Here is a 26,211-nt window from a genome sequence, read left to right as displayed (position 1 = left end):
TTAGCACTATACCCAGGGGGAATGAACTGCCATTGAAAACAGTGAATTCTCAAATACTAGAGATCTTTGAGCATCACCTCTTAAAAAACATTAATGACTTTTGTTTTTCACCTCCATTTCCCAATATGCTCCTCTCAGAGAGCCAAAATCTATAACAAAAATCAATTTTAAATATATTTTCCCTTTTCTCTTTTTAAATAGTATTTTTCCAATTAAATGTAAAGATACTTTTTAACATTCATTTAAAAATAGCTGAATTCCAAAATTTTTCCCTCGCTCCACCCCACCCCCCACCCCCCTGGCCCATAAGATGAGAACAATTTGACATCGGTTATATATGTGTAATCATGTAAAATTTATTTCATATTGTTAATTGTGAAAGAGGAAATAGACCCAAAGAAACCAAACACAAAAATAAAGTGAAAATAGCATGTTTTGATCTGCATTCTGACTCTATCCGTTATTTCTCTGGATGTGGATAGGATTTTCCATCATGAGTTCTTTGGAGTTGCCTTGGGTCATTGTATTGCTGAGTAGAGCTAAGTTATTCATAGTTGATCATGACATAATATTGCTATTACTGTATACAATGTATAACAAAAATTCTTAAAAAACAAACTGTTCAGCAAACTAACCAACCCATCAAATTAGTCTGACATTATATACATTGTTTTTCACCAGCCACTCCCCACACCGATGAAGTCCCAAATCCAATCACAAAATATTGTGTACCTATTGATATGGATGAATGATGGCTTTTCTAAATAATTTCAGTTTCTTTAGGGCAGAAACTGTTTGACCTTTTTCTTTGTAACTCTAGTATCTAGTACAGTTCCTAGAAAATATTAAACATTTGATAAAATGCTTAAAGAATGATTCACCTGAATTGTGTTGCATTTCAAAGTTGGCTTTGTTTTATTATTGTAGTCATTATGAAAATTTGTTCTTTCTGTTTTTATATTTGCATTGAATCAGTATATGCAAGTTTTAGGAGCATAGCATTATAGATTTAGAGCTGGAAGCGTTCTGAGAGTTGATTTAATACAACCTCTTACTTTTCCTGATGAGGTAACGTAGCAACTTGCTTAAGGTGATAGAAGCAGTAAATATCAGAAATGGAGTTTGAACCTAAGTCCTCTGACTTCAGATCTAGCATGAGTTCATCTGAACCAAACCATCTTTTCCCATGTTTCTCTGAAATATTATCTATTTCATTTCATATACCACAACTTCACTATCCTATCCAGAAATGTTGGACACATAATTTGATTCCAATTTTTTTATTCATCTACATAGTGTTTCTAGCAATATTGTAGTATACATGGAATCTTCATTTTAGCACTCCATTTTGACCACCTTTGGAAGTAATAGGAGATCACTAGTTTGAAGAATAGAAACAATTTATTATTTCTCCTATAATTACAAATTGTTTTGCAAAGCACTTGGACCAATCCAGTGTTCCTAGGAGTGGATTAGTGTGCCTGTTTTCTAATAATTCCCTTCTTCCCCCATCTTTTATTAATTTTTAAAGTTTTATGAGTCTGAAATACCTCTGATTTACTTTAATTTTCTTTTCTATTACTAGTGTAATAGTGATTTACCCACACCTTTACTTCTTGATGGACAAATATGTTATATTTCATTCATGCTCCAGGGTTCTCTAGCACTCATAAAGGAATTTGGGAGGGTATGACCAGTCTCTCGGTCATTGGCTCCACTCCCTCCCATTTTCGTCTCCAGTTCATTTCACAGGTGAGGAAACTGAGGCAAACAGTGTGAAGTCATTTGCCCAGGGTCAAATACCTATTAAGTGTCTGAGGATGGAGTTGAACTCAGGTCTTTCTGACTCTAGAACTGGCACTGTATCCATTGAACCAACTAACTACTTCTGTTAACTTAGTAATATTTGTTGGATTTCTTCATATGGTTGTTAACATTTTCTGTTTCTTCTCTGTAAAGTCATTTGTTCATATACTTTGACAATTGCCTCCTGGAGGAATGGTTCTTAGCCCTAAAGACTTATTATTTTTCAAGTCAGAATTTTCCCAGATATCTTTGAAGTAAAGTTTCTCTAACCAGTATTTTTTATTCTTCTAACTATACTTATTTTTCATATACTAAAGTTTTAAAATATTATGTAATAAAACTGCCTATTTTGCTAGTTATAATCTCTGTTCCATATATAAATATTAATCTTTTACTCTATAGTTTTAAAAATATAGCTTTTTTCATTCTCCTTGATTTTTATGCTCTTTGTATTTAGCTCATTCATTCATTTAGAATTAATTATGCTATATGGATGGGATGTGTACTTGTCTAAATATATTTCCTGTCTACTATTCCATAAAACCCTTTTCAGTCTGAAAACTCACTCCACTCCTGGATCACTTCTCACATTGGAAGTACTCTCTGGCCTGACATCCTTTCCCTCTGATTGTCTGGTTCATCACAGAACCTCCAATTTAAGGAGAAGGCCCAGTCCAATTATATCTTCATTGCTCTCCAGGCTCCACTGCTGACATCTCCATAGGGCTTTTGTTATTACATCTGGGAGTCAGGTACCTTCAGCTTCCCTCCTCCCCCCAACCTTTTTTTTCAGCTCCTTTTTATATATTGTCTTACTCTATTAGAACTTAAGGTCCTTTCTGCAAGTACGTGTATTTTTAAGCACTTAGTACAGTGGTTGGCACAAAGTTTTTAATAAATGTTTGTTGACAAATTAACTTGAAACTGTTTTCCATTTTCCCTGTAGTTCTTGTCAAATATCTTTCCCATAGTTCATGGTCTTGGCTTTATTAGATACTGGTGTTCTTTATGTGTTTCCTTGTTGGATTTGCTTACTGTTATATTCCACTGGTATACTTTTTCCATTTTAATCATCAGCAGATATTTTTGATAATTGCATTAGAAAATAATTTGAGAATCAGTAATGTTGAACCCCTACTTTTACCTTTTACATAATTCCCCTTGAAATTCTTTCTGTTTTAGTATTTAATTAATTTTATACCTATAAATTAACTAGTATCAAGTTTTTAATGTTTTGGACTTGGAAAAGCCATAGAAATGATTCCAATTATCTTTTTTTGTTGCTTTTGAGTCATTTTTCAGTCCCGTTAGAGTCTTCCTGACCCCATTTGGAATTTTCTTGGCAGAAATATTAGAGTAGTTTGCTATCTCCTTCTCCAGCTCCAATTATTTAGGTCATCTTTTATTTCTATAAACACTGTTTTATAAATCTAGTTATATAATTCCTTTGTATGTGGTTTAGTAGGATAAATCCCAGATGCTTTATATGTTATATATTTACATAATATTTATTTATTCTTATTAATTTTTTCCTGCTAGGTTTTCTTGGTACTGCATAACAATATCAATACTTTTGTGGATTTTTTATGCTGTTGCCTTGGTGAAACAATTAATTGCCTTGCTAAAGTTTTTTAAAAATCAATTCTCTGAGGTTTTCTTTGTAAGCTAGTATACTATTTGGAAAATGGAATGTCTTGCCTCCTCTTGGCCACTAGTTATTCCCATATCTTCTTATTCTCATTGCTATAACTAACATTTAAAATATATCAAATAATAGTAAATGTAGTGAATATCCTTGAATCATTTCTGATCTTATTGTCAAAGGTTCTAGTGATTTCCCAATGTAAATATTACTAGCTTTTGGTTTTAAACAAATGTTTTCTTTAAATTGAAGTAAAGTGGGGCAGCTAGGTGGCACAGTGGATAGAGCGCCAGCCCTGGGGTCAGGAGGACGTGAGTTCAAATCTGGCCTCAGACACTTGACACTTACTAGCTGCGTGACCCTGGGAAAGTCACTTAACCCCAATTGCCTCACCAAAAACAATTAAAAAAAATAAATTGAAGTAAAGCACATCCATATTTCCTATTTAAATTTTTCTATAAATTTCCTATTTATTATTATTTTAATTTAGTTATTATCAATACATTATGTACCTAATATTTTTGCTTTTCTCTTTATAGTGCTATATTATCCATTTTGGTAAAGGTACTGTGTGATGCTTAAGAAAATGTATTCTTAGTTACCTCTATGAAAAAAAATTCCATTAGTTTATCAAATCTAGTTTTCTAGACAATCATTTCAAACTTCCTTTGTGTCTCTGAAATATTTGTTGAGACCTATGATCCATGGTAGTGTGCTTACTACATGTTTTCTGACTGAAAATAACTTATTCCAAGGTATTTCCTGCTCACCACTTTGCTTCATAGAATTATAGCTACAAGCTGCTACCATATACAAATGTGTGCAAATTATGTAGAACAAAGAAATATAATTGTTAGTTTAATTATACAATAAACCGTACAACTTTTTAAATCTTAAAAATAGTTTAGTATGTAATATATCCTTTTCACTGCATTTACTTGTTATTATATCATTTGGAATTATGTTCATGAGATTCTGACACATGTTGGTTTATTTTATCATGAAACTATACTATCATCAGTCAGAATACTAAGTATGAGTTTGATTAACAGTTCATTTTTCCAAGAGTTGATTTGATTTTAGCTCAAAAAAATTTTAAAGAAAAATCTATTTTTTTATTTAGAATTTTCCCCAAGTTACTTGTAAAAAAAAAACGCAATTTTTTTTCACATTGATTTTTTAAACTTTGTGTTCCAAATTTTCTTCCTCCTTCCCTCCTCAACTCTCTCTAAGAAATCAAGCAATTCAAAGTAAGTCATACATGTGAAGTCATGCAAAACATCTTCACATTAGTCAGGTTGTGAAAGAAAACAGACAAAATAACTTTGGAAAGAAGAACTAAGAAATAAAATTATACTTCAATTTGTATTCAGATACCATCAGTTCTTTTCTCTGTTGATGGTTTGCATTTTTCATACATCTTTCTGATAGCATCCTGCTTATCATTTCTTTCACAATTGCTATTGCTAATGTATTACCCTCCATCCTATTCCCTCCCCTTGATATTTACTCTATTTTCTGTCTTCTTTCACCCTATCCCTCCTAAAAAGTTTTTTGCTTTTTACTGGCCCCTCCCCCAATCTGCCCTACCTTCCTTTGCCTCTTCTGCCCTCATCCCCTTCCCCCTCCCACTTTACCTCTGGGTAAAATATATTACTATACACACTTGAGTGTGTATGTTATTCCCTCTTTGAGCCAATTCTGATGAAAGTAAGGCTCACTCACTCCTCCACTCCTTCCCTATCTTCACCTCTACTCCATAAGCTTTTTCTGGTTTCTTTTATGTGAGCTTCTTTACCCCAGTCTACCTCTCCCTTTCCCTTTCTTCCAGTATATTCTTCTTATCCCTTAACTTTACTTTAAAGATGTTCATCATGGGTCAGCTAGGTGACACAGTAGACAATGAACCAGCCCTGGACCCAGGAGGCCACAAGCCAAAATCTGGCCCCAAATATAAGCCACTCCACCCTGTCTACCCCACAAAAAACATGGATAAACAAAAAATTAATGCTTGACAAATATCATCCCTTTAAATTCAATTCACATCTGTTCCCTCTGACTAAGTATATTCCTTTCAGATGCACTAATACTGAGAAAGTTCTTATGAACTGGAAGTATTATCTTCCCATGTAAGAATGTAAACAGTTTAACCTTTTAATGTTTCTCATGATTTCTTTTTCCTGTTTACCTTTTTATGCTTCTCTAGGGTCGTATATTTGGAAGTCAAATTTGCCATTCAGTTCAGATCTTTTCATCACAAATTCCTGAAAGTCCTCTTTTTTTCAATGAAATCCCATTTTTCCCTCTGAAAGATTATACACAGTTTTTCTGGGTAGGTGATTTTTGGTTCTAATCCCAGTTCCTTTGTCCTCTCTAATATAATATTCCATGCCCTCTGATCCTTTAATGTAGAAACTGCTAAATCTTGTGTTATCCTGACTATAGCTCCACAGTATATTAATTCTTTTTTTTCTAGCTGCTTGCAATATTTTCTACTTGACCTGGGATCTCTGGAATTTGGCTATAATATTCCTGGAAGTTTTCTTCTTGGTATCTCTTTCAGGAGGTAATCAATGGATTCTTTCAATTTCTATTTTACCTTCTGCTTCTAGAATATCAGGGCAATTTTCCCTGAGAGTTTCCTGGAAGATGATGGCTAAACTCTTATTTTGATCATGGTTTTCAGGTAGTCCAATGATTTTCAGATTATCTCTCCTGGATCTATTTTCTAGGTCAGCTATTTTTCAAAGGAGATATTTCATATTGCCCTCTACTTTTTTATTCATTTGGATTTGCTTTATATTGTCTTGATTTCTCATAAAGTCATTAGCTTCTATTTGCTCAATCCTAATTCTTAAATGATGATGTTCTTCAGAGAGTTTATATACCTCTTTTTCCACTTGGCCAATGTGGTTTTGCAAGCTGTTGACTTTTTTCCATAACCCTCCTGCATCACTCTCATTTCGCTTTCCATTTTTTCCTCTACCTCTCTAACTTTTCCCTCTACCTCCCATTTTGAGTGCTCCCATGGCCTAAGAACATTTCATATTTTTCCTGGAAGCTTTGGATGTAGGAAGTTTGACTTTGTTATTATCTTCTTCTGAGGGTGTATTTTAATCTACCTTTACACCAAAGAAGCGTTCGATGATCTGTTGCTTTCTCTGCCTGCTCTTCTTGACTGCCTATTTCTTGGCTTTTAACTCCTTAATATGTAGTGTTGCTTCTAGTATGCATTGTACCTAGTTACAGAGTATATAAGGTGGTATGATTAGTCTGTTTCTCAGCCTGCATGGCCTGTAAGTAACCACAGCACACTTTCTATTTAACCCTGAAGCAGAAGTCTGATTCAAATCTGATTCTCTGTGGTTGGGAGCTTGCTGGACCTGTGCCTTCCCCCACTGGGCTGCTGCCACTTAAGTCTGCTTACTGGTTCAGAATATGGGCACCCTGCCTTAGCTCCAGCAGGGACCACAGCTATTTCTCCCCAGCCAACTGATGGACCCCCTAACAAGTCCATGAGCCAAGTTTCAGAAGAAGGCACTGATGCTGAAGATCCGAGGCTTCTGGAGGTGCGGCCTGCCTGGGGCTGAATCTGTGCCATGTGCTAAGCTCCTCTCTTACTCTGCATAGCAGTATCCCAGCCACCTATTTAAGCCATATTTGGCTGGAAAATAGTTTCACTCTGTTCTTTTGTGGGCTATATTGCTCCAGGTGTTGTCTTATGGTATTATTTTTGGAGGTGTGTAGATGGATTTGTCGGGAATGCATAGAGTCACAGCCTTTCCTCTGCCATCTTGGCTCTGCCCCTGAAAAATCTGTAGCTCAAAAATTTTCAATAGGATTCAAAATGGGTAATTGCCCAGTTCAATGAAATGTTATTCCCATCTCTTGGATGAATTTCTTTACTTTTCCTGATATATGTATGACTTGGTGAAAGGTCATGTTAAAATGGTATACCTGCTTTGTCAATTTTGGTAATTATAGAGCAATTCTGCTTCTAATATGTCAATATATCAGGATTCATAGTTTCCTCAATGTGGGCAAGACTTCTAGAGCACTGAAAATTAAACAAAGATTCTTAAATCATGATTTTGGGGGCAGTTAGGTGGAGCAGTGGATAGAGCACCGACCCTGGATTCAGGAAGACCTGAGTTCAAATCCGGCCTCAGACACTTAACACTTAGTAGCTGTGTGACCCTGGGCAAGTCACTTAACCCCAGTTGCCTCACCAAAAAATAAATCATGATTTTGGGTGGATATTTTACCATCTTATAAATATGGCAAGTTATTATAGGCTCACCTGGATATCAGACAATAGTTTTGATATAACTTTGAATGAAAATCTCAGTTTCATTATTGAAAATTATCTTTTTTCTAACCTTCAGTATTACTATCTTTGTATTGTATTTCATATGACAAACATTTTTCCTTCATAAAATTAGTATGATCAAATAATATCTAATCATTATAACACCTGATAATCCTTTAAATACTAACATATTTTTTGCATTATCCCTTTACTCCCAATTTTTGTTTTATTAAGGGTAAACATATTCAATTCATTCAATGTATTTTCATATAGAATTTCAGTAGGCTTTATCATGTTATCTGCCCTCTACAATGTTTACCCTATTGTGTCAATATTCTTCTTAGAAATTCTTTTACTTGCATATTATTCAGAATACCAATATTTAGAATTTATATACATCCATATTTTTTATTTTATATTTCCCATAAATTTCCTATTTATTATTATTTTTATTTAGTTATTATCAACACACTATGCACCTAATATGTTTGCTTTTCTCTTTACAATGCTATATTATCCATTTTGGTAAAGGTAATGTGTGATGCTAAAAAAACAAATAAAGAATACTCTTTGTTATTTCTATGTAAACAATTACATGGACGTATCAAATCTAATTTTCTAAACAATCATTTCAAATGCAAAACTTCCTCTGTGTCTTTGACATATTTGTTGTGATCAAGAAAGAGGAAGCTTAAAATCATCTACAATTTTTATGTGGCAATCAGGTTTAAGTGACTTGTCCTGGGTGACATAGCTAGTGTCTGAAGCTGGATTTGAACTCAGGCCTCCTGACTGCAGAGGCAATGTTCTATTCACTGGACCACCTAATGGGTCCAACTGCTGTATTGCTAAGATCTTTTCTGTTTGCATTTCAAATAGATTTTCTTTTAAGTCTTAAAAGTTAATCCATGTATATATGTATATAATACAGATATTTATTGTTTAAGTTGTTTTATTTTTTAAAGATATTTATTATTTAAGTTTCTCTGTTTATAATTCTTGACATTAACTATTTTACTGTTTCCTTACTAAAGGTCATTTTTTCAAGCCTTGCTTTGTTGAACTCTCTAGAGCATATGTTTTGATATTTATCTCTAGGTTTTAAATTTCATCCTTGAATGTGATAATTTGTTGAGTTCTCATTTCTAATATATTTTGAAATTTTTATTGGGGTGTTCAGCTCATTAGTATTCAGGTTTATACTTGTTTCCTCCATCAATTTTTGTTATATTCTTTTAAAAAATGAATCTTGGGTGTTAGAGGAAAATTTCTATGTGAGGGACTCTGTTTAAGCTCAGCCACCCTGCATAATATTAAAGCCACAAAAAGCACACTAAATTAAGTACAAAAACAGCTACGAACAAAGGGGGAACAGAAAATTATTAATTATATAGACAATCTCATAGAAAACTAGCAGAGAATTGTGATGGAATGCTATTGTACTTTAAGAAATGATGAGCAGGATGCTTTCAGAAAAACTTGGACTTACATGAACTGATGCAAAGGAAAATGAGGAGAACCAGAAGAACATTGTAAACAGCTACAGCAATATTGTAAGGATAATCAACTGTCAATGACAACTTTTCTTAGCCATACAAACATCCAAGATAATTCTGAAGAACCTATGATGCAAAATAATATTCACCTCCAGAGAAAGAACTGATGATGTTTGAATGCAGATCAAAGCATACTAATCTTTTACTTTATTTTTTTCAGTTTTTTGCTGTTTTCTTTTACAACATCACTAATATGGAAAAATATTTTTTCTTGACTTCATGTAAAAACCTGTATGAAATTGCTTGCTATCTTAGGAAGGGAGTGGGGTGAAAGGGAGGGAGAGAATTTGGAATTCTGAATTAAAAATAAATAAAAATATGTTTATATTTAAATGAAAACTAGCAGAGTCCAATAAATGAAGGTAGGTGTTCACTGGTGTCAGATTCTTCATGATACCATGGACCCTAGTGTCTATGTGGTTTTCTTGGCAAAATATTATAGTGGTTTCCCATTTTCTTCTCTAGGTCATTTTACAGCTGAGGAAACTGAGACAAGCAGGGTTAAGTGACTTGCCCAGGGTCACACAGCTAGTAAGTTTCTAAGGTGTGATTTGAACTCAGGTCTTCATGACTGCAAGCCTAGCACTCTGCTTGCTGAGTGGCCTTAGCTATCTCCTCCAAAAAATTGATAAACAATAAAAATGTCTCAATATACCAAATAAATACATGAGAAATAGTATAAATTGTTAATGTATGGAATTCAGAATCAAGAAACTCTCCTCTTCGATGAAAATTGCAACCCATCTGTGTCTAAATACTTTTAAGTTGCAGAAAACCACTTAAGGCTCATAAAGGTTAGTGGAAATACAGCCATAAGCTAATCTAACAAGGAAACAGAAAACCACTATCTAATAAAGCCAAGAGGAAAAAAATTTTGGAAAGATCTTTGAAAAGAAGTATATGGAAAAGAGTTTCTACTTAATTTAATTCAGCAAGGATTTATTAAGCATTTATTCTTTTATAAATGTTACATGGAAATGGATCTTGGTCTTATATGCTGTATTTATATTAATTTATTCTATATCTTGCTTATGGACATCTAATGCAACAATTTCCCCCAATTAATACTTTCCTTCCATTTCCCACCTGTATTGACTATTTGTATATTAATTTACAGGATGATTATAACTCCTGCTTTTTGGAATATCTGAAGTAAAAAAATTTTCTTCTTGCCTCCCTTTAATTTCATAAAAGACTTTACTTTTTGATATGCATTGCTTTTGTATAAATGGTTTTTTTTAAATTTTATCCATATTGCTACTCTTTCATTCATTGAATTGTATAATATGTTCACACATAAAGTTATGATTGTTAGGCTTTTGTTTTCCTCCATTTAAAAATTAACATATTTTACCTTATAATACTTTATTCATGTATCACTTAACCTGTAGTCCAGTGAGCCATCCCTTATCTAAAATACTGAAAAGAGAGAGAAAAACAAAACAAAACAAGAAACAAACCAGTAAAGCTATCCAATGCGACAATTAATCAGACAATACTGCACATGTGCCTTTCTCCACCTCTGCAAAGTTTAGAGTAAGATTAATTTTCTCAAATTCTTTTTTTTTTTTTTCTGGGCTAAGTTTCTTGGTCACTATAGGAACACAGCATTGTTTCAGTTTTTAATGCATTCCCTCTATAATGTTGTAATCATATTAGATATTGTTTTCCTGATTCTACTTCCTTTTGTTAAATTGATAGAGGTCTTCCCATGCTTCATTGACTGACTACTTTATAGGAATTTTTTCTTTTTATTAAAAATTTTATTGATTTATGCTACCTACCTTCTGACAGAGAGCTGATGGACTTAAGATGTAGATTGAAATATACATTTTTTGGACATATGTAATGTAGGAATTTGTTTTTCTTGACTATGTATATTGTTTCTTATGGCAGAGTGATAACCTATTACATTTCTGTACCATAGTACATTTAGCCTTAACTAAACATTGGGCTTAATTTCCTGTTCTTTTTTGTTTGTTTTTCTTTTTTGTTTTTGTTTTTGTTTTTGCCAGGCAATGAGGGTTAAATGACTTGCCCAAGGTCACACACCAAGTGTCTGAGGCTGGATTTGAACTCAGGACCTCCTGAATACAGGGCTGATGCTTTATCTACTGTGCCATCTAGCTGCCCCTCCTGTTCTTTTTTTTTCTCCTGTTCGTTCTTGAATGAAAAGTGCTGCTATCAATATTTTGATGTGTATAGCACCTTTCTTTCTGATTTTCATCTCCTTATGATTTATGCCTACCTCTTACATCTATGCATCAAAGGGGTAGGGTTTCTAACCATCTTTTTTCATAATTACACTCATAACTCATCAGTTTTGTTGTCTTTCTGAACCTGAACCTGAAACATTAAAAATTTTCATTTTTTTCTGATTGGCCAGTTTTTTAGATGTGAACTAAAACTTCTTAGTTATTTTCTTTCAAATTCTTCCCATTAGTGATTCAGAACAATCTTTCATATAATTGTTAATAGTTTGTAATCCATCTTTTGATACTTTTTTTCATATCCTTTGACAACACATTCTTTGGTAAACGACTTGGTCATATATTTGAGTTACTTCCTATCTATGTTGATATAGGCTTATCAAATAGGAAAAGTTTTTTTTTTTTAAATCAAAGATTTTCCATTCTGTCATTCATTTCATTTGAGAAAAAAATTTCAAATTTGGTTATCATAAAAAATATTTTTCTACCTTTTGTTTGATTAAGAATTCTTCCTCTATTCATAGCTATGAAGGTCCCTAATCTCCTTATCTGATCTTTGTTTTTATGGTCTGATTTTTAATTCATTAAAAAAATTTCTGTGATACATAGTTTAATATGTAGTTTTCAACTACTTTTTCCCAATTGTTATGTTTTTATATGTTTTTTTAAAAAATCAAATAATGTTACTTTGCAAGTACCTTGTGACCTCAGATTTATCAAATTCTGGATTATTGAATTAATTCTTTTTTTGTTATTTCCTTTTCCAGTCTATTCAACTGAGCTACTTAAAAAACAAAACAAAACAAAACAAAAAAGCCAATTTAAGCCATTAACAAATTTTTGATGATTAATGTTTTGAGATCTGAATTTAATACCTGAAAGTGCTATTTTATATTCGCTCCTAAATTTTGTGGTTTTCCTTGAGATTATAAACCTTTTGTTCTTCCAATGTATTTTTTTTTACTTAGATTAGAACAATGTAGAAACTCCTTGGTGGTTTGATTGGTATAGCACTAAATTTACAAATTAATTCCTAAGTTATCATCCTTAGATACAAAAGCAATGAATATCCTTGCAGTCATTTAAGGCATTTTTTATTCTTCTAGAATTTTTTGTAATTGTTATTTATATTAGTCTTTATTGTCCCTTGGTAGAAAGATTCTCAGGTATCCTTTGAATTTTATAGTTATTTTGAATGGGATTCCCCTTGTTATTTCCTCCTGGTTTTTGTTATTGCTATGTAAAAGTGCTTTGGGTATTTCTTTATTTTATATCCTTTTGCTTTAATGAGCCATAATTGTCTCAATTATATATTTTTTGCTTATTATGAGTTTTTCTAAGTGATATCAAGCCATCAACATGGGGATAGTTTGACTTCTTCTCTACCAATGTTTATGCCTCCAATTTCTTTATTTTGTTTTAATACTATTGCTAACATTTCTAGAATTGTCAAATAACAAATAAGGGATAAGGAACAATATTGCTTTATTTTTGTATTAAATGGACAAACTTGGTATTTCAAGTTATAAGGAAAACAAAAAGGGATTCTTTGTGGGTTTAGATTTTTATTTTATATCATAATTTTTTAAAGTTCCCTTCATACTGGTGTTCTCTAATTTATTCTTTTTTTCCTCTGGGTATAAATAAATATTATTTGTTAAAGTGAATTTTTTGCATCTATAGTTATTGTATATACTTTGATATTTTATTTTTAATATACTAAATTATAGTAATTATTTTCCTAATCCTGATTCATCCCTGTATACATGTTATGAATTCAGCTTGCTCATAGTAAATACCATAAACACATTTTTATGTGTATTTATATTTTTCCTATAGCCTTTTTATTGGAATTAAAACTCTAAAGACATCAATATTCATTAGCAACATGGATCTATATATATATATATATGTCTCTGTTTTACCCTTAACTGGTTTAGATATTTGAACCATATTTGTCTCAGAACTAGATTTAACATTTTTTATTAATTTTTGAGAACAATTTGGTATTACTTTAAAAAAACAAAAACATAACAGGGGCAGCTAGTTGGCGCAGTGGATAGAATACCGGCCCTGGAATCAGGAGGACCTGAGTTCAAATCCATCCTCAGACCCTTGACGCTTACTAGCTGTGTGACCCTGGGCAAGTCACTTAACCCCAATTGCCTGACCAAAAAAAACCCCAAAAAACCCCACAAAACAAACAAACAAAACCAAACAACAACAAAAAAAAAAAAAAAACACATGACAGAATTTACCTGTAATTTCATCTGGACCTGCTTGGTGGTAGTAGTGGTGGTGAAGGTGGTGGTGCGTGTTTCCTTCCCTTTGTAGTTTCTTTGTGGCTAATTTATTTTCATCTTCCTAGATTGGGTTACTTAAGACCTTTCTTTCATATTCTGCTAATTTGGGTATCTTATATTTTTTCTAGGCAATCCTCCATTTCTTTGTTTGTTTGTTTGTTTTGTTTTGTTTTGTTTTGCTTTTGCGGGGCAATGAGGGTTAAGTGACTTGCCCAGGGTCACATAGCTAGTGTCAAGTGTCTGAGGCTAGATTTGAACTCAGGTCCTCCTGAATCTAAGGCCAGTGCTTTATCCACTGCGCCACCTAGCTGCCCCCCTCCATTTGTTTTTAGTTCTTGTTTATGGACTACCGGTGAATGTAGGGACATGAATGCTTCTAGAAAAGGCTGGTTTCCCTGAGAACCACTTCCAGAACAGAAGAGAAACATTAATAATCTTTTCCAGGACTAAACCTGAATACTGCTGTCACTTATTGAATATAGAATAGGGGTTGGTTCAGGTGATTGTATCAGAAGCTAGGATAACCGACTAATTTTAACTGAAGCTTATGAAAATAAACATAGTAAGACTCCTAATACAATGAAGAATTTACATGGGTTAAGAGTTTACTAAAATAAAATCCCAAACTGACAAGTTGTAACTATAAGCAAACTACGCTATTGTTACTACAAGAAGACTACTTCCCCTTACCATTCCCCACCAAACCCCTCCCCCCCCCAAAACAAAAACAAAAACAAAACCAAAAAAGCCTATATTAGCCACAGGTCTGTAAAAACTCCCTTAAAAATGAATGAAAGCAAAAAGTGAATGAAATTAGACAAATGGAAGAAGGAATAGGTTTCTACAGAAGCCAGTCAATAAGCTGATAAGCATTTATTAAGTGTCTACTATGTGCCAGGCCCTGTGGTAAGTGCTGGGGATAGAAAAAAAGACAAAAGACTTATAGTTTAAATGGGGAAGACAATATGAAAATAAGTATATATAAAGAAGTTATTTGCAAAAATAAAGTGGAGAAAATCAGTAGACTAGTATTAAGGGGGATCAGGAAAGGCTTCTCACAGAAGATGAGATTTTAATTGGAACTTGAGGGAAGTCAGGGAAGCCGGGGGCAGAGATGAGGTGGAGGAGTATTCCTGGCAATGGGGGATAGTCAGAGAAAATGCCCAGAGCTGGGAGATGGGGTGTCTTGTTTGAGCAACATCAAGAAAACCAGTGTCACTGGATCCCAAAGTGCATGGGAAATGGGGCAGGATGAGGTGTGGACTAAGGTTTCAGAAGACTAGAAAAGGGGCAGCTAGGTGGCACAGTGGATAAAGCACCAGCCCTGGATTCAGGAGTACCCGAGTTCAAATCCAGCCTCAGGCACTTGACACTTACTAGCTGTGTGACCCTGGGCAATTCACTTAACCCCCATTGCCTCCCCCCCAAAAAAAAAAGAAGACTATAAAAATAGAAGGAGGTCAAGTTGTGAAGTCTTGAATATCAAACAGGGGATGCTATATTTGATCATAGAGGTGATGGAGAGTCACTTGAGTGTATTGAGGAGAAGGTAGGAAATCTTTCAGCATGTAACAGATACCCTGAAAAAAAATCAGAATAGAGCAAACTAATGCAAAGTTCAATGATACAACTAGAAAAAAGAGCAAAGTCAAAAGACTGAAACATTAAAAGAACACATGAAACATCTACTATCTCAAACAAGTGACCTTTTACAGAAAGAGGAGAGAGAAGTTAAGTGTCACACCAACTTCAATAACCCTTTCCATCATGACTTGAATACTTTTTACTATATATTTAAAACAGAATTCAATTTTTGGAAGAATTTGTCATTTCTGAAATGTGTCAAGAGAGATGAAAATTAACTCTCATCCTGGAGTGAGTCTGTGTGCCAGGATGGTTAGAGAGAGACTGCATGAGGACAAAGAGAAATAACTGAGAAGTTTTTTTTTCCTTGAGAGTCTGAGTGATATAATTATCAAGGAGAAAGAATTTAATGAGATATTTCCTGAGAGAAAAAGTCTGATTCTTACAAAATTCATTAAGAGAATTCTTGAGAAGAAAATTTCTTAGAACTGAATCATAAGAGGTTGGTCTCTGATCTTTCTGCCTTTGATCCACCAGAGAGAATGTTTCTTTGTTTTATTTGTTTCATGGATAATATATTGTAAAGCCAGTAACCTTGACATTTTTTTAAGCTATGAGAATAAGGAGTTTGATATTTTAAAGGGAACCTGGCTAATGGTAGCTCAGTCCTTGGGAGGTTCTGTAGTATGTTCTTCTTGCTGGTAGTAGGAGTGGATGCCTGGCAAACCTGCTCTAGAAATTTGTGATGACATTTAATGGAGGACCCCTTTCTCCTATTCAGAACAGAACATTTTTTGCCAATTTTGTCACCCACTTTAATCTGTAGAGTTTTGCATATAACTTCAAATGAATAAAAACCTAATGGGAACAGAGGCTATTCCAGTTTCTTTTAAAAATATTTAATATAGAAAAAAACTGGGGACAGGTCATAACTAATTGATAAATTAATGAAATAAATTGTACATTCTTTAATTTATGAGGAAATATCAGAATATGATCCTTGATTGCCTTAAAATCCATGATGAGAATAAGGGAAATGAGACAGTAGCTATTAGAGAGAGGTGAGCAAGAAGAGTGAATAAATTTGTGCCATAATAAAAAGTTTGAGAGACATAATTTCTAGGTAATTAATCATTTTATTAATTATGACTGGTGAATAATTAATAAAAGGATGGTCATTTTATTGGGTTTCATAAACTAAAAGATGAAACATAACAGGCCTCAATGCTTATATGCCCTTAGAAGAGTGGGTATTCCTAACAGGTCACAATAAACACAGATGGGTTAACAATTAATGAGAGAATGAATACTATAATGAGATGTGGTCTTATAATAATAATCAGAAGAACTGATTACTCAGGAGAAGCTGGGCCAGAAATGAACAAAAGGTTTGAGTGGACAATTTCTCAGGTTCTTTCCTGGTGGCATTTAAGTGAGGTGAAACATTGGCTGGCTCTGTTTCTTTTCTAAGCTTAGGTGAAGATGGATTCTGATAAGTAAGTAACCAAAGTGTGTTCATGAGAGAGGTAGGAAATGCTAAGATCTCACTGGCCACCAGAATAAGTAGCTAAAGTCACTTATAATGGCAGAAGGAGAAGAACACTTACTCATGGACTCTTCCTGTTTGAATGGGAGCTAGATACATTAAGGAAGATGCCATCAGCCCAGGATGCTGTCAGACAAGCAAAAGACCAGGGTGAGGAAGGTTTTTTTTGGCAAAGAGCGTGGAGTGGTTTGCCATTTCCTTCAGCTCATTTTAAATAATTTGGAATCTCAGAGAACAACAAGTTTTGCCACATGGATTTTGTGTCATTAGTGGCACTTGAAAGAATGATACTAAATTCTTCCCAAGAACCCAGAGGCATGTCTAGAATTGGGGATTGTGTCAATTGCATCCCAATTTGACTAGCTGAGGACAGGCAGTAGTAACTTCATCAACTGAATATTTCTGCTTTTTCCTTCCAACTGTGATGCCAGTGATTCTGTGCTTCCAGTGAAGGGAGCATGAAGAGCACAGAACTCAGGCCCCAGGAGTTTTCTCAAGCCCAGTGGGAATAGCTGCTACTGGAGAGGAGTCTCTGGCTTAGTTATTGTTTGAATTGCTTTTTGTTCTTCCTCCAGCTGGCCATAGCAATACCTACAACTCTTCCTGAATGTGATGAGGCTGGGGAATATGACTGATCATTCAGTCTTGGACAGAAACTTATCTCTTGGACAAAGAGACAACTCTGTCCAGACCACCCCATCCAGGGCAAACTAGACAAAAGGGGTAATCCACTTGCCCTCTGATCTGTCTAAGACACAATGGGCCGGGAATTCACCTGGACCAAAATATTTTTACCTTTTGATAAGATCTAAATTTTCTTAGCTGGGCAAATTTTACCCAAGACTTCACCTCATTATTAGCCCTGCACTTCAAAAGGCTGGCTGAATAACCTACAGGGTCTGACTTCTGAATGAGGAAATAAGGGGAAAACCTTAGTCCTAATTCAATAATTGGTTATTAATATGAAAGAAATAATAATTTCTGTCAAAATGCTAGACCTAGGAACATAAAGATCTGAGTTTGTCTGGCCCAAGACACTGTATGCCCTTGAATAAGTCATTTAACCTCTGCCTCAGTTTCCGTGTTTAAAAAATGAAAATTACAATAGTACCAACCTCCCAGATTTGTGAGAATTAATGGAATAATGTTTGTAAGGTGCTCTGCAAACTTTAAAGCTATAAATACGAGGAAAAGAGAAGTTGAACACACACACATGCACTCACAAACATTTGCAGTACACAAATACACATGCACACATATACATATACATACATACATGCATACACACCCATATATAATACTCATCTTGTTTTTGTTCATCCTTCATTCCTGAAAAGGACCGTGACATTGGGGTGATGTCATGACTCGCACTAAATTGGATTTAATAAGGGAGAGCTGTCCAAGGCACCAGTCACTTTCTCTTCCAGAGCCATCTGGGTCAAATGGCAAGATATACATCAGGATGACTGGAGATGGCCTGGTATGTTTAAAGCAATTGAGGTTAAGCAACTTGCCTGGGGTCACACAGCTTGTTAGTGTCTGAGGTGAGATTTGAACTCAAGTCCTCCCAACTTCAAGGCTAGTGCTCTATCCACTGTACCACCTAGCTGCCCCTATGCTCATATACACAGTCAAAGGGCTTAGTGTGGAAATACATTAAAGCAGGGTAGAAATATATTAAGAAAATTAGCAGCTAGGGAGTACATCAGGATTGAACACTGCAATTCCAGTCAGGAAGACTTAAATTCAAATCCTGCCTCAAACACCTACCAGCACTGTGAGTAGCTGAGTCATTAACCTTTCTTGACCTCAGTTTGTCCATTCCTAAAAGAAATAGGGATAATAATAGCACCTGCCTGAGAGGGGTATTGTATGGACCGATTGAAATAATAGACAAAGTGTTTGTAAACTTTAAAGTGCTATACAAATGTTAACTATTATGATCATAGACAGGGTGAAGAAAGAGGCAAGGGGTTAAAAAAGGAGAGATGTAGGGGACAGCTAGGTGTTGCAGTGTTTAAAGCACCAACCTTTGATTCAGGAGGACCTGAGTTCAAATCCAGCATCAGACACTTGGCAATTACTTGCTGTGTGACCCTGGGCAAGTCACTTAACCCTCATTGCCCCGCAAAATAAATAAATAAACAAACAAATAAATAAATAAATAAATAATAAGATAAAAAAAATTTTAAAAGGAGAGATTTGGGGAGAGGAAAGTCACAGGCAAATAAACTTCAACTATGGAAAAAGTGGGATTAAAAGGGGAAAGAGAACAGTTAAGACACTGATATATGTCCAAATTAAGTGTAAAAAGGAAGGACAGTGGAGGAACAGCAAAGCATTCCAATTAGAAATGACTCCTAGGGCAGCTAGGTGGCGCAGTGGATAGAGCCCAGGCCCTGGATTCAGGAGGACCTGAGTACAAATCCAGCCTCATACACTTAACACTTACTAGCTGTGTGACCCTGGGCAAGTCACTTAATCTCAATTGCCTCACCAAAAAAAAAAAAAAAAAAAGACTCCTTTTTTTTCATTTGTTTTCCTTCCCCAGCTCATTTTTCTTTGTAAATGGAAGGATCAAGAGGAGGAAACACTACATATAATAGATTCAGACATGGTGAATATACATATATTGGTGGATATATTGGTGGAATTTGCTTGTTTAATTATGATTATTTTGGGGCTGGGTACTGTGAGTTAGTGTATAGGGCTAGAGATTAAAAATAATAAGATATTTAAAATATGCAGAAGACAACAGGAAAGAAATTTAGAAAGAAACAATGACAATTCTGTTTGTATTTTATTAAATGTAATATATGCTATAAACCCTGTAATATTCAGAGTTTCTAGTAGATAAATATGCATAGTAGGTTTTGATCATTTAAAAAAAATTCTCTCTCTCATTTTTTAATTCTCCTGTCTTGTTATACATAGAACCTATCAAAGATAAGTCCTATGGCCAACACCCACTTTACATAAAACAGAGTTGCCAACTCCTCCTGGGCCAAACTTACCAATGACTTCAAATACTCTAGCAGATAAGTCTTATTCTGATCTTCTCTGTTCTGTCCTCTTATACTAGCAATCTCTCTGAACAACACATATCAAAGATAAAACTTTTAAATGACCAGGTCAGATGTTATACTTCTGTCCCATCTACATATTAATACCTTTTTAGATCTTAGCATCATTGGGTAGTGGGAGTCATTTGTGCCCCAAATAATGGGATCCCATCTTACCTTCTCCCCTTAATATCAGTTTTCTAATTTCCAGAGGCCATATTATCCTATTTATCCCTTTATGTTTACTCTATTTCTCTGGGTACTGGTTGCCCTAGGGAGATGATTATCTCTTTTCTCCTGGGGTAGAATGTTGTCCAGATAGATAAAAACTCATTTTCAGATAAGGCAGTATCTTAATTTGGTAGTTCCTCATAGAGGAAACCCATTATAAATTCCTAGCCTCATCATCACAAAAATATACCTACTTTTTGAGGAACATTGTTTAGTGACACCCTTTCCCCATCCCAATTTTCCATTCCACAGTTTTAGCCCAGTCTTTCACAGACTCCTCTACCCCATATCACTGAGTGACTAAATGAATGATTGTCTCTTCATTTTTCACCCATGGATTTGTTGGGAGCTTATCACCAACTCTTCTGTTTCTCTCTTTTTCTTTCTCCATTAGTGCAATTTCTAAACTTATCAGCTTATACCAACTCTACTCTCCCCACATCTAATATTGATTCATTTACAATGGATAAGAGCATTTAGTAGATGACTCCACTTCTCTTCCTCCAGATTTTTTAAGCTTCTTCTAAGTTTTTTAAGCCCTTAGTTTCTTTTATGCCTTGATGATACCACTTTGTTTTTTTTCTTTTACCCTGCATATTGTTCTCCAATCCCACCCCTTTTTAAAAACAATAAGAGTGACAGAAAATAGATTTCATTAGTCTTTCTTTTGTATAATTGTACTTATTTTAATTTCTTGTATTTCTGAGTTTTTCTGGTAGTCTTTCTAAGCCAAATAATCAGCTCATCTGTGTGTTTTATTTTTGCTTTTGCAGAGATGCCTGAAAAAGCTCTTATTAAATTCTCTCTCTCTCTCTCCCTCTCCCTCCCTCCCTCCCTCTCTCTCTCTCTCTCTCTCTCTCTCTCTCTCTCTCTCTCTCTCCCTGTCTCCCTCTCTCTCTCTCTCTCTCTCTCTCTCTCTCTCTCTCTCTCTCTCTCTCTCTCTCTCCCTGTCTCTCTCTCTGTCTCTTGTCTCTCTGTCTCTGCCTCTATCTCTCTCTTATTTTTAGTTTTGCAGGATTTTATGTTTCTGGACTGCCTCTTGAACTCCTTTGCTTTTTGGAACATACATTTTCTTTTGTGATTACATTTTTCTTCTATGATTATTCATGGCCATGCAATTGTTCTTTATTATTCAAATTGTTTTTTCTTCACATTTGAAGATTTTTTTTCTCCTGTGAAATTTGTTGATTGTTTTGGAAATTGTGTGTATATATATATATATATATATATATATATATATATATATATATATATATATATTTTACTGGAGGTGATCGGTACATTTAATCAATCATTACTTTTTCACCTTGCTTCAGAACATCAAAAGAGTTTTCTTATATTGTTGGTCTCTTAAAAACCAAATCCCCTCATTCTGAGACACCCACAGTCTTTTACTAAATCCTCTTGATCTAGTCATCAAGGTCATGTATCAATTTAATTTAAAATTTTCTTTTCCTTTTTCCAAATTTTCCTCCATTTCAATAATTTGATGGTCCAAATTCGATATTCTTGAAGAATATCGGATTTGGAATTAGAGAACTTGGGTTTAAATCTTTTGTCTGCCACTTAATACCTGTGTGGCCTCAAGCAATTCACATCATTGAGCCTCGTGTTTTTCATCTGTAAGTTGAGAGGGTTCAACTTAATGGTCTCTCAGAGCCTCTGTTTCTTAAGGAAAATATTGTTGTACAGTAATGTCCAACTGTTCATGACCCTATTTTGGATTTTTTTTTGGCAAAGATACCAGAGGGGTTTGCCATTTCCTTCTTCAGCTAATTTTACAGATGAGGAAACTGAGGCAAACAAGGTGAAACAACTTGCCCAGGGTCACACAGCTGGTAAGTGTCTGAGGTCAAATTTAAACTCAGGTCTTCCTGATTCAAAGTCCAGTGTTCTGTCCATTGTACTACCTGACTACCTTATTATATATCGAGTTTTTCCTATGCTGAGTGTCTGTGTGTGTGTGTGTGTGTGTGTGTGTGTGTGTGTTTTGAGGGTTAAGTGATTTGCCCAGGATCACACAGCTCGTAAGTGTCAAGTGTATGAGGCTGGATTTGAACTCAGGTTCTCCTTGAATCCAGGGCCAGTGCTTCACCTATTACACCACCTAGCTTCCCCCTATGTGTGTGTTTCTTTTTAACTAATTCTACACTGAGATTTGATTTCTAATTTAAATTAATTCCTAATTTCATCTTTCAAAATTTTAGTTTATCTTTTGAGCCATTCTGGAGTTTCATGCTACTGTTACATGATTTTGGGGTTATCTTCAGCAGTATTTTTCATTAAATGTTTTTAAATTCAAAACTTCCTCCTTCATTCATATTTTGAGTTTCCTTATTTTCTTCTTTCACATTATAATTCTTGTCCAATGTGTTCTGGATTATCTTTAAGGTTTTCCTCATTCTTTCCCCTTTCTCTTGCTTTATCTGCATGTGAGCTGGGTCTTTATTAAAATATTGTCATTTAAACTTGTTTTTTTTCAGGGCAATGAGGGTTACATGACTTGCTGAGGGTCACACAGCTAGTAAGAGTCAAGTGTCTGAGGCTGGATTTTAACTCAGGTCCTCCTGAATGCAGGGCCAGTGCTTTATCCACTGCACCACCTAGCTTGCCCCACATTTAAACTTTTTTAAAGCTTTTTTCTTGCATTTCAAGTTACTTATATTTGATGACCCTTATTACCATTTGGTCTCTACTTCTGACACTGTTGCATAGATCCCCAAACCTGGACATTGCTGGTTGTCTTCAGCTCCTTCATATTAAAAGACATAGAGGTTGACCAGCATGGGGCCTTTCCCAGAGTGACCTCTAGGATGAAAGAACTGCCCCTACATTGGTTTCAATTTCCTTTTTCTTTATGCTTTAACGCCCTTTCTCCTTTCTGCCTGCATCATTGCCTTTTTTTCTTCTCCAGTCATTCTCATCTTCCTTCAACCGGCTTTGGAGAATCCCTGTCCATTAATTTTCCATAAATGGCAACCCTTGATTTCCATTCCAGGAATATTATGCCTGCCCCAGGATAAGTCAATCACTTGAAATCTCATCATCATGCGGCTTGACTCAACTGTTGATATTCAGCACCATCTCAGCTCCCTCAGTTGCTTCTCCCCTCTGATCAGTGACACAGTGGGTAAAGCACTGGCCCTGGAGTCAGGAGGGCCTGAGTTGAAGTCTCACCTCAGACGCTTACTAACTGTGCAACCCTTAAACCCAAATGCTTTAAACATCTTGGGCCATCTCCATTCATACTGATGTATATCTTGCCACTGGACCCAGAGGGCTCTGGAGGAGAGAGTGATGTTGCTGACCTTGTGCAGACCTGTCTCACTTAAATCCATTTCAGCACAAGTCATGACATGACCTTGATGTTGTGGTCCTCTTTGAGAGTGAAGGACCGACAACAACAACAACAACACTGAAAGCAACTACTCCACCATATGCCTCTAAATTCTCTCCCTGAAGCATGAATCCTACCATTTACAACCTCCCTCCACCAAAGGTCCCCATGTTAAAAGTCTCTGTATTGTCTCCCTATTGTCTTGAGGATAATATGTAAGCATTTCAGCTTGGAATTTAAAGGCATTTAATATCTTACCCCAACCTACTTTCCCAGAAAAATTATTCCTTTCACGTATTCTAAGTTCTAGTCAAGCAAGCCTACTTTGTGTTCAGTGATCTTGGTAACCTCTCTCCTATAGCTATGCTTTTGCATAGGATTATGTCCCTATGCTTTGAATGTACTCCTTTCTTACCAATGTTACCTAAAGTCCTGGCTTCCTTTAAGGTTCGATACATGCGTAATCTACATGAATTTTTATCTGATCGCCTTAATTGTTAATACTCCTTCCTTCTCAAACTACTGGGTATTTAATGTTATGTTTAGATATTATATCATTCCAGCAGAAAATAAGCTCTATGAGAGTGGGGGACATTGGCCATTTTCATTCTGTCCCTCAATCTCTAGGCTCTAGTCCAGGGTTTCAGACATAGCAAGCATTTAATTCTTGGGTGGATTGGGTTGGTCAATCTTTTCTGCATTTATAATTTGAGTAGGGGTTAAGGTAAGTTACTTCTGTAGTCTTTTCAAGTATGAGGTTCTATGGCACTATGACTAGGGTTTTTAGTAGGATGGGAAATTTCTGGCAATTTCTCTTCCATGATCCTATCAAAAGTCATATGGAAGATGGGAGAGAAGAGCTGACAAGAGACATCTTACCATTTCTTCCTCATCATATGACCCAATCTTCCTTCCAGGAGTATCTCAAGCCCAGAGAGACTCCATCTGAATTGACCAATGGATCCCAGGTCAACTTTTCTTCTCTGAACTCCCCCAAACTCTAGAGTAGTTCCTGGTTTTTCTTTGGTGTATAAGCCAGGACATTTCTTTGGAATGACAGTGAGTGGACTCCAGGGTTAACCCATAAACAAACTTACAGATTCATTTTTATTACTGTGGATTTGGTGATGCCTTGAGGATTATGCTTGGCCACTTACATGTGAGGTCTAGGATCAAAGTGGATTAAATGGGGAAAAAATGTTGGCTATGAATGGAAATTCTAAAACCAGTTTTATGTGTTCCAGTAGGCTCTTTAACTTCAGCTTTTATTTCAAACATCTCACAGTCAAATTGTAGATGTAATAATCATTGAATCATAGAACTTCATATGGGATCTTGGAAGGGATCTAATGCAATACATCTCTAAATAAGAAAGCCATCTAAGGCATCCCTGATTTTATACACACACACACAAACAAACACACACACACACACACACATATATATATATATATATATCCTACTGTTTAAATATATCTAGGGACAGGTAACTCACTATCTTACAAGGTCATCTCTTTAATGGGAAAAATTTGCTTCTATTTAGCGGGCTCATCCATAAAAATTTATCTGGCCTTTTTGCAAACATTGTCTCGTTGTGATTAAATCATCACAATGATTTGGTGAAGTAGGTACTAGAGATAATATTATGCTCATTTTACAGATGAAGAAACTGAGGGTTGCAAAAGTTATGTGCCTCACACAATAAACATCAGAAGGAGGATGTGAATCCAGGGCTTTCTTGATGCCAAGACCAGCTTTCTATTCCCTATACCATGGCCTCTCCTCACTGTGATAATTTACAAGCGTTTATTCCAATATGAATTTTGAGCACTCAGCATGTATTTGTTGACTGACTGGATGACTAGTGGGTGGAATGAATTTTTTTTTAGTCTTGTGTCCCAGGTAAAATCAGAGTCATAGAATCCAAGAGCTGGAAGGGACCTGAGAGGTCCAACCCTACCTGAGCAGGAATTCCCTCTACAACATCCCTGACAAGTGGTCAGCCAGAAAATAGGAATGCTTCAGTTGAACCTGGTCTGGTTACACTTACTCTGCAGAGTTGATGAAATAGATTACAAGGGACCCAATGCTCAGTGCAAAGACAAGGATCATCTGAAAATACAAGGGGTAACAAGAAAATGTCCAGGTTAATTTATGTTTTTACTTCAATCTCTCTCCTCCACTCTCTCTTTCTCTGAATATTGTAACCAAATTGATAATGACTTAGACCTTATAATTATGCGCAAAATTTTTTATTGTTATCTTCCTTTATTCTGAAGTATAAAAACTCTGAACTGAACAGGAAACATGCTTTATGAGTATCCTGACCCTTTGCCTTAACTTATGCTTGGTGTCTGTTTCTATTAAATGGGTGTAGTACCCATGATAACTTACCATTCAGTGTTTTTGCTGTGAGAATCAAATGGGAGAAATGCAGCACAATATAAATAAAGAGAGCATTAGATTAATGTAAATTATCATCAATTAGGGGCTGTTTCATGAATCATAGGTTTCATGAAAGGGTGTGCTGGAACTGACACACAAAAGCTGATTGTTAAATTTTTAGCCTGAGTACAAATCAAAAATTGGTCCATGTTACAAATCAGGGCTTGATTTATTTTTCTG

General features: G+C 35.1%; 1 protein-coding gene across 1 annotated transcript in view; it reads right to left on the bottom strand.

The window, feature by feature from the left end:
* Nucleotides 1-26,211, bottom strand: part of KCNU1 (potassium calcium-activated channel subfamily U member 1) — a 261,654-nt gene that overhangs the window by 205,476 nt on the left and 29,967 nt on the right. Inside the window, 1 exon segment of the mRNA XM_043981056.1 lies at nucleotides 25,637-25,698. Within this exon segment, the coding sequence (XP_043836991.1) occupies nucleotides 25,637-25,698 (62 nt within the window).

Source organism: Dromiciops gliroides, chromosome 2 (assembly GCF_019393635.1).
Source record: "Dromiciops gliroides isolate mDroGli1 chromosome 2, mDroGli1.pri, whole genome shotgun sequence".
In the NCBI taxonomy this organism is placed as follows: domain Eukaryota; kingdom Metazoa; phylum Chordata; class Mammalia; order Microbiotheria; family Microbiotheriidae; genus Dromiciops; species Dromiciops gliroides.
The sequence above is the reverse complement of the archived record's forward strand: the minus strand, read 5'-3'. Positions and strand labels throughout refer to the sequence as shown.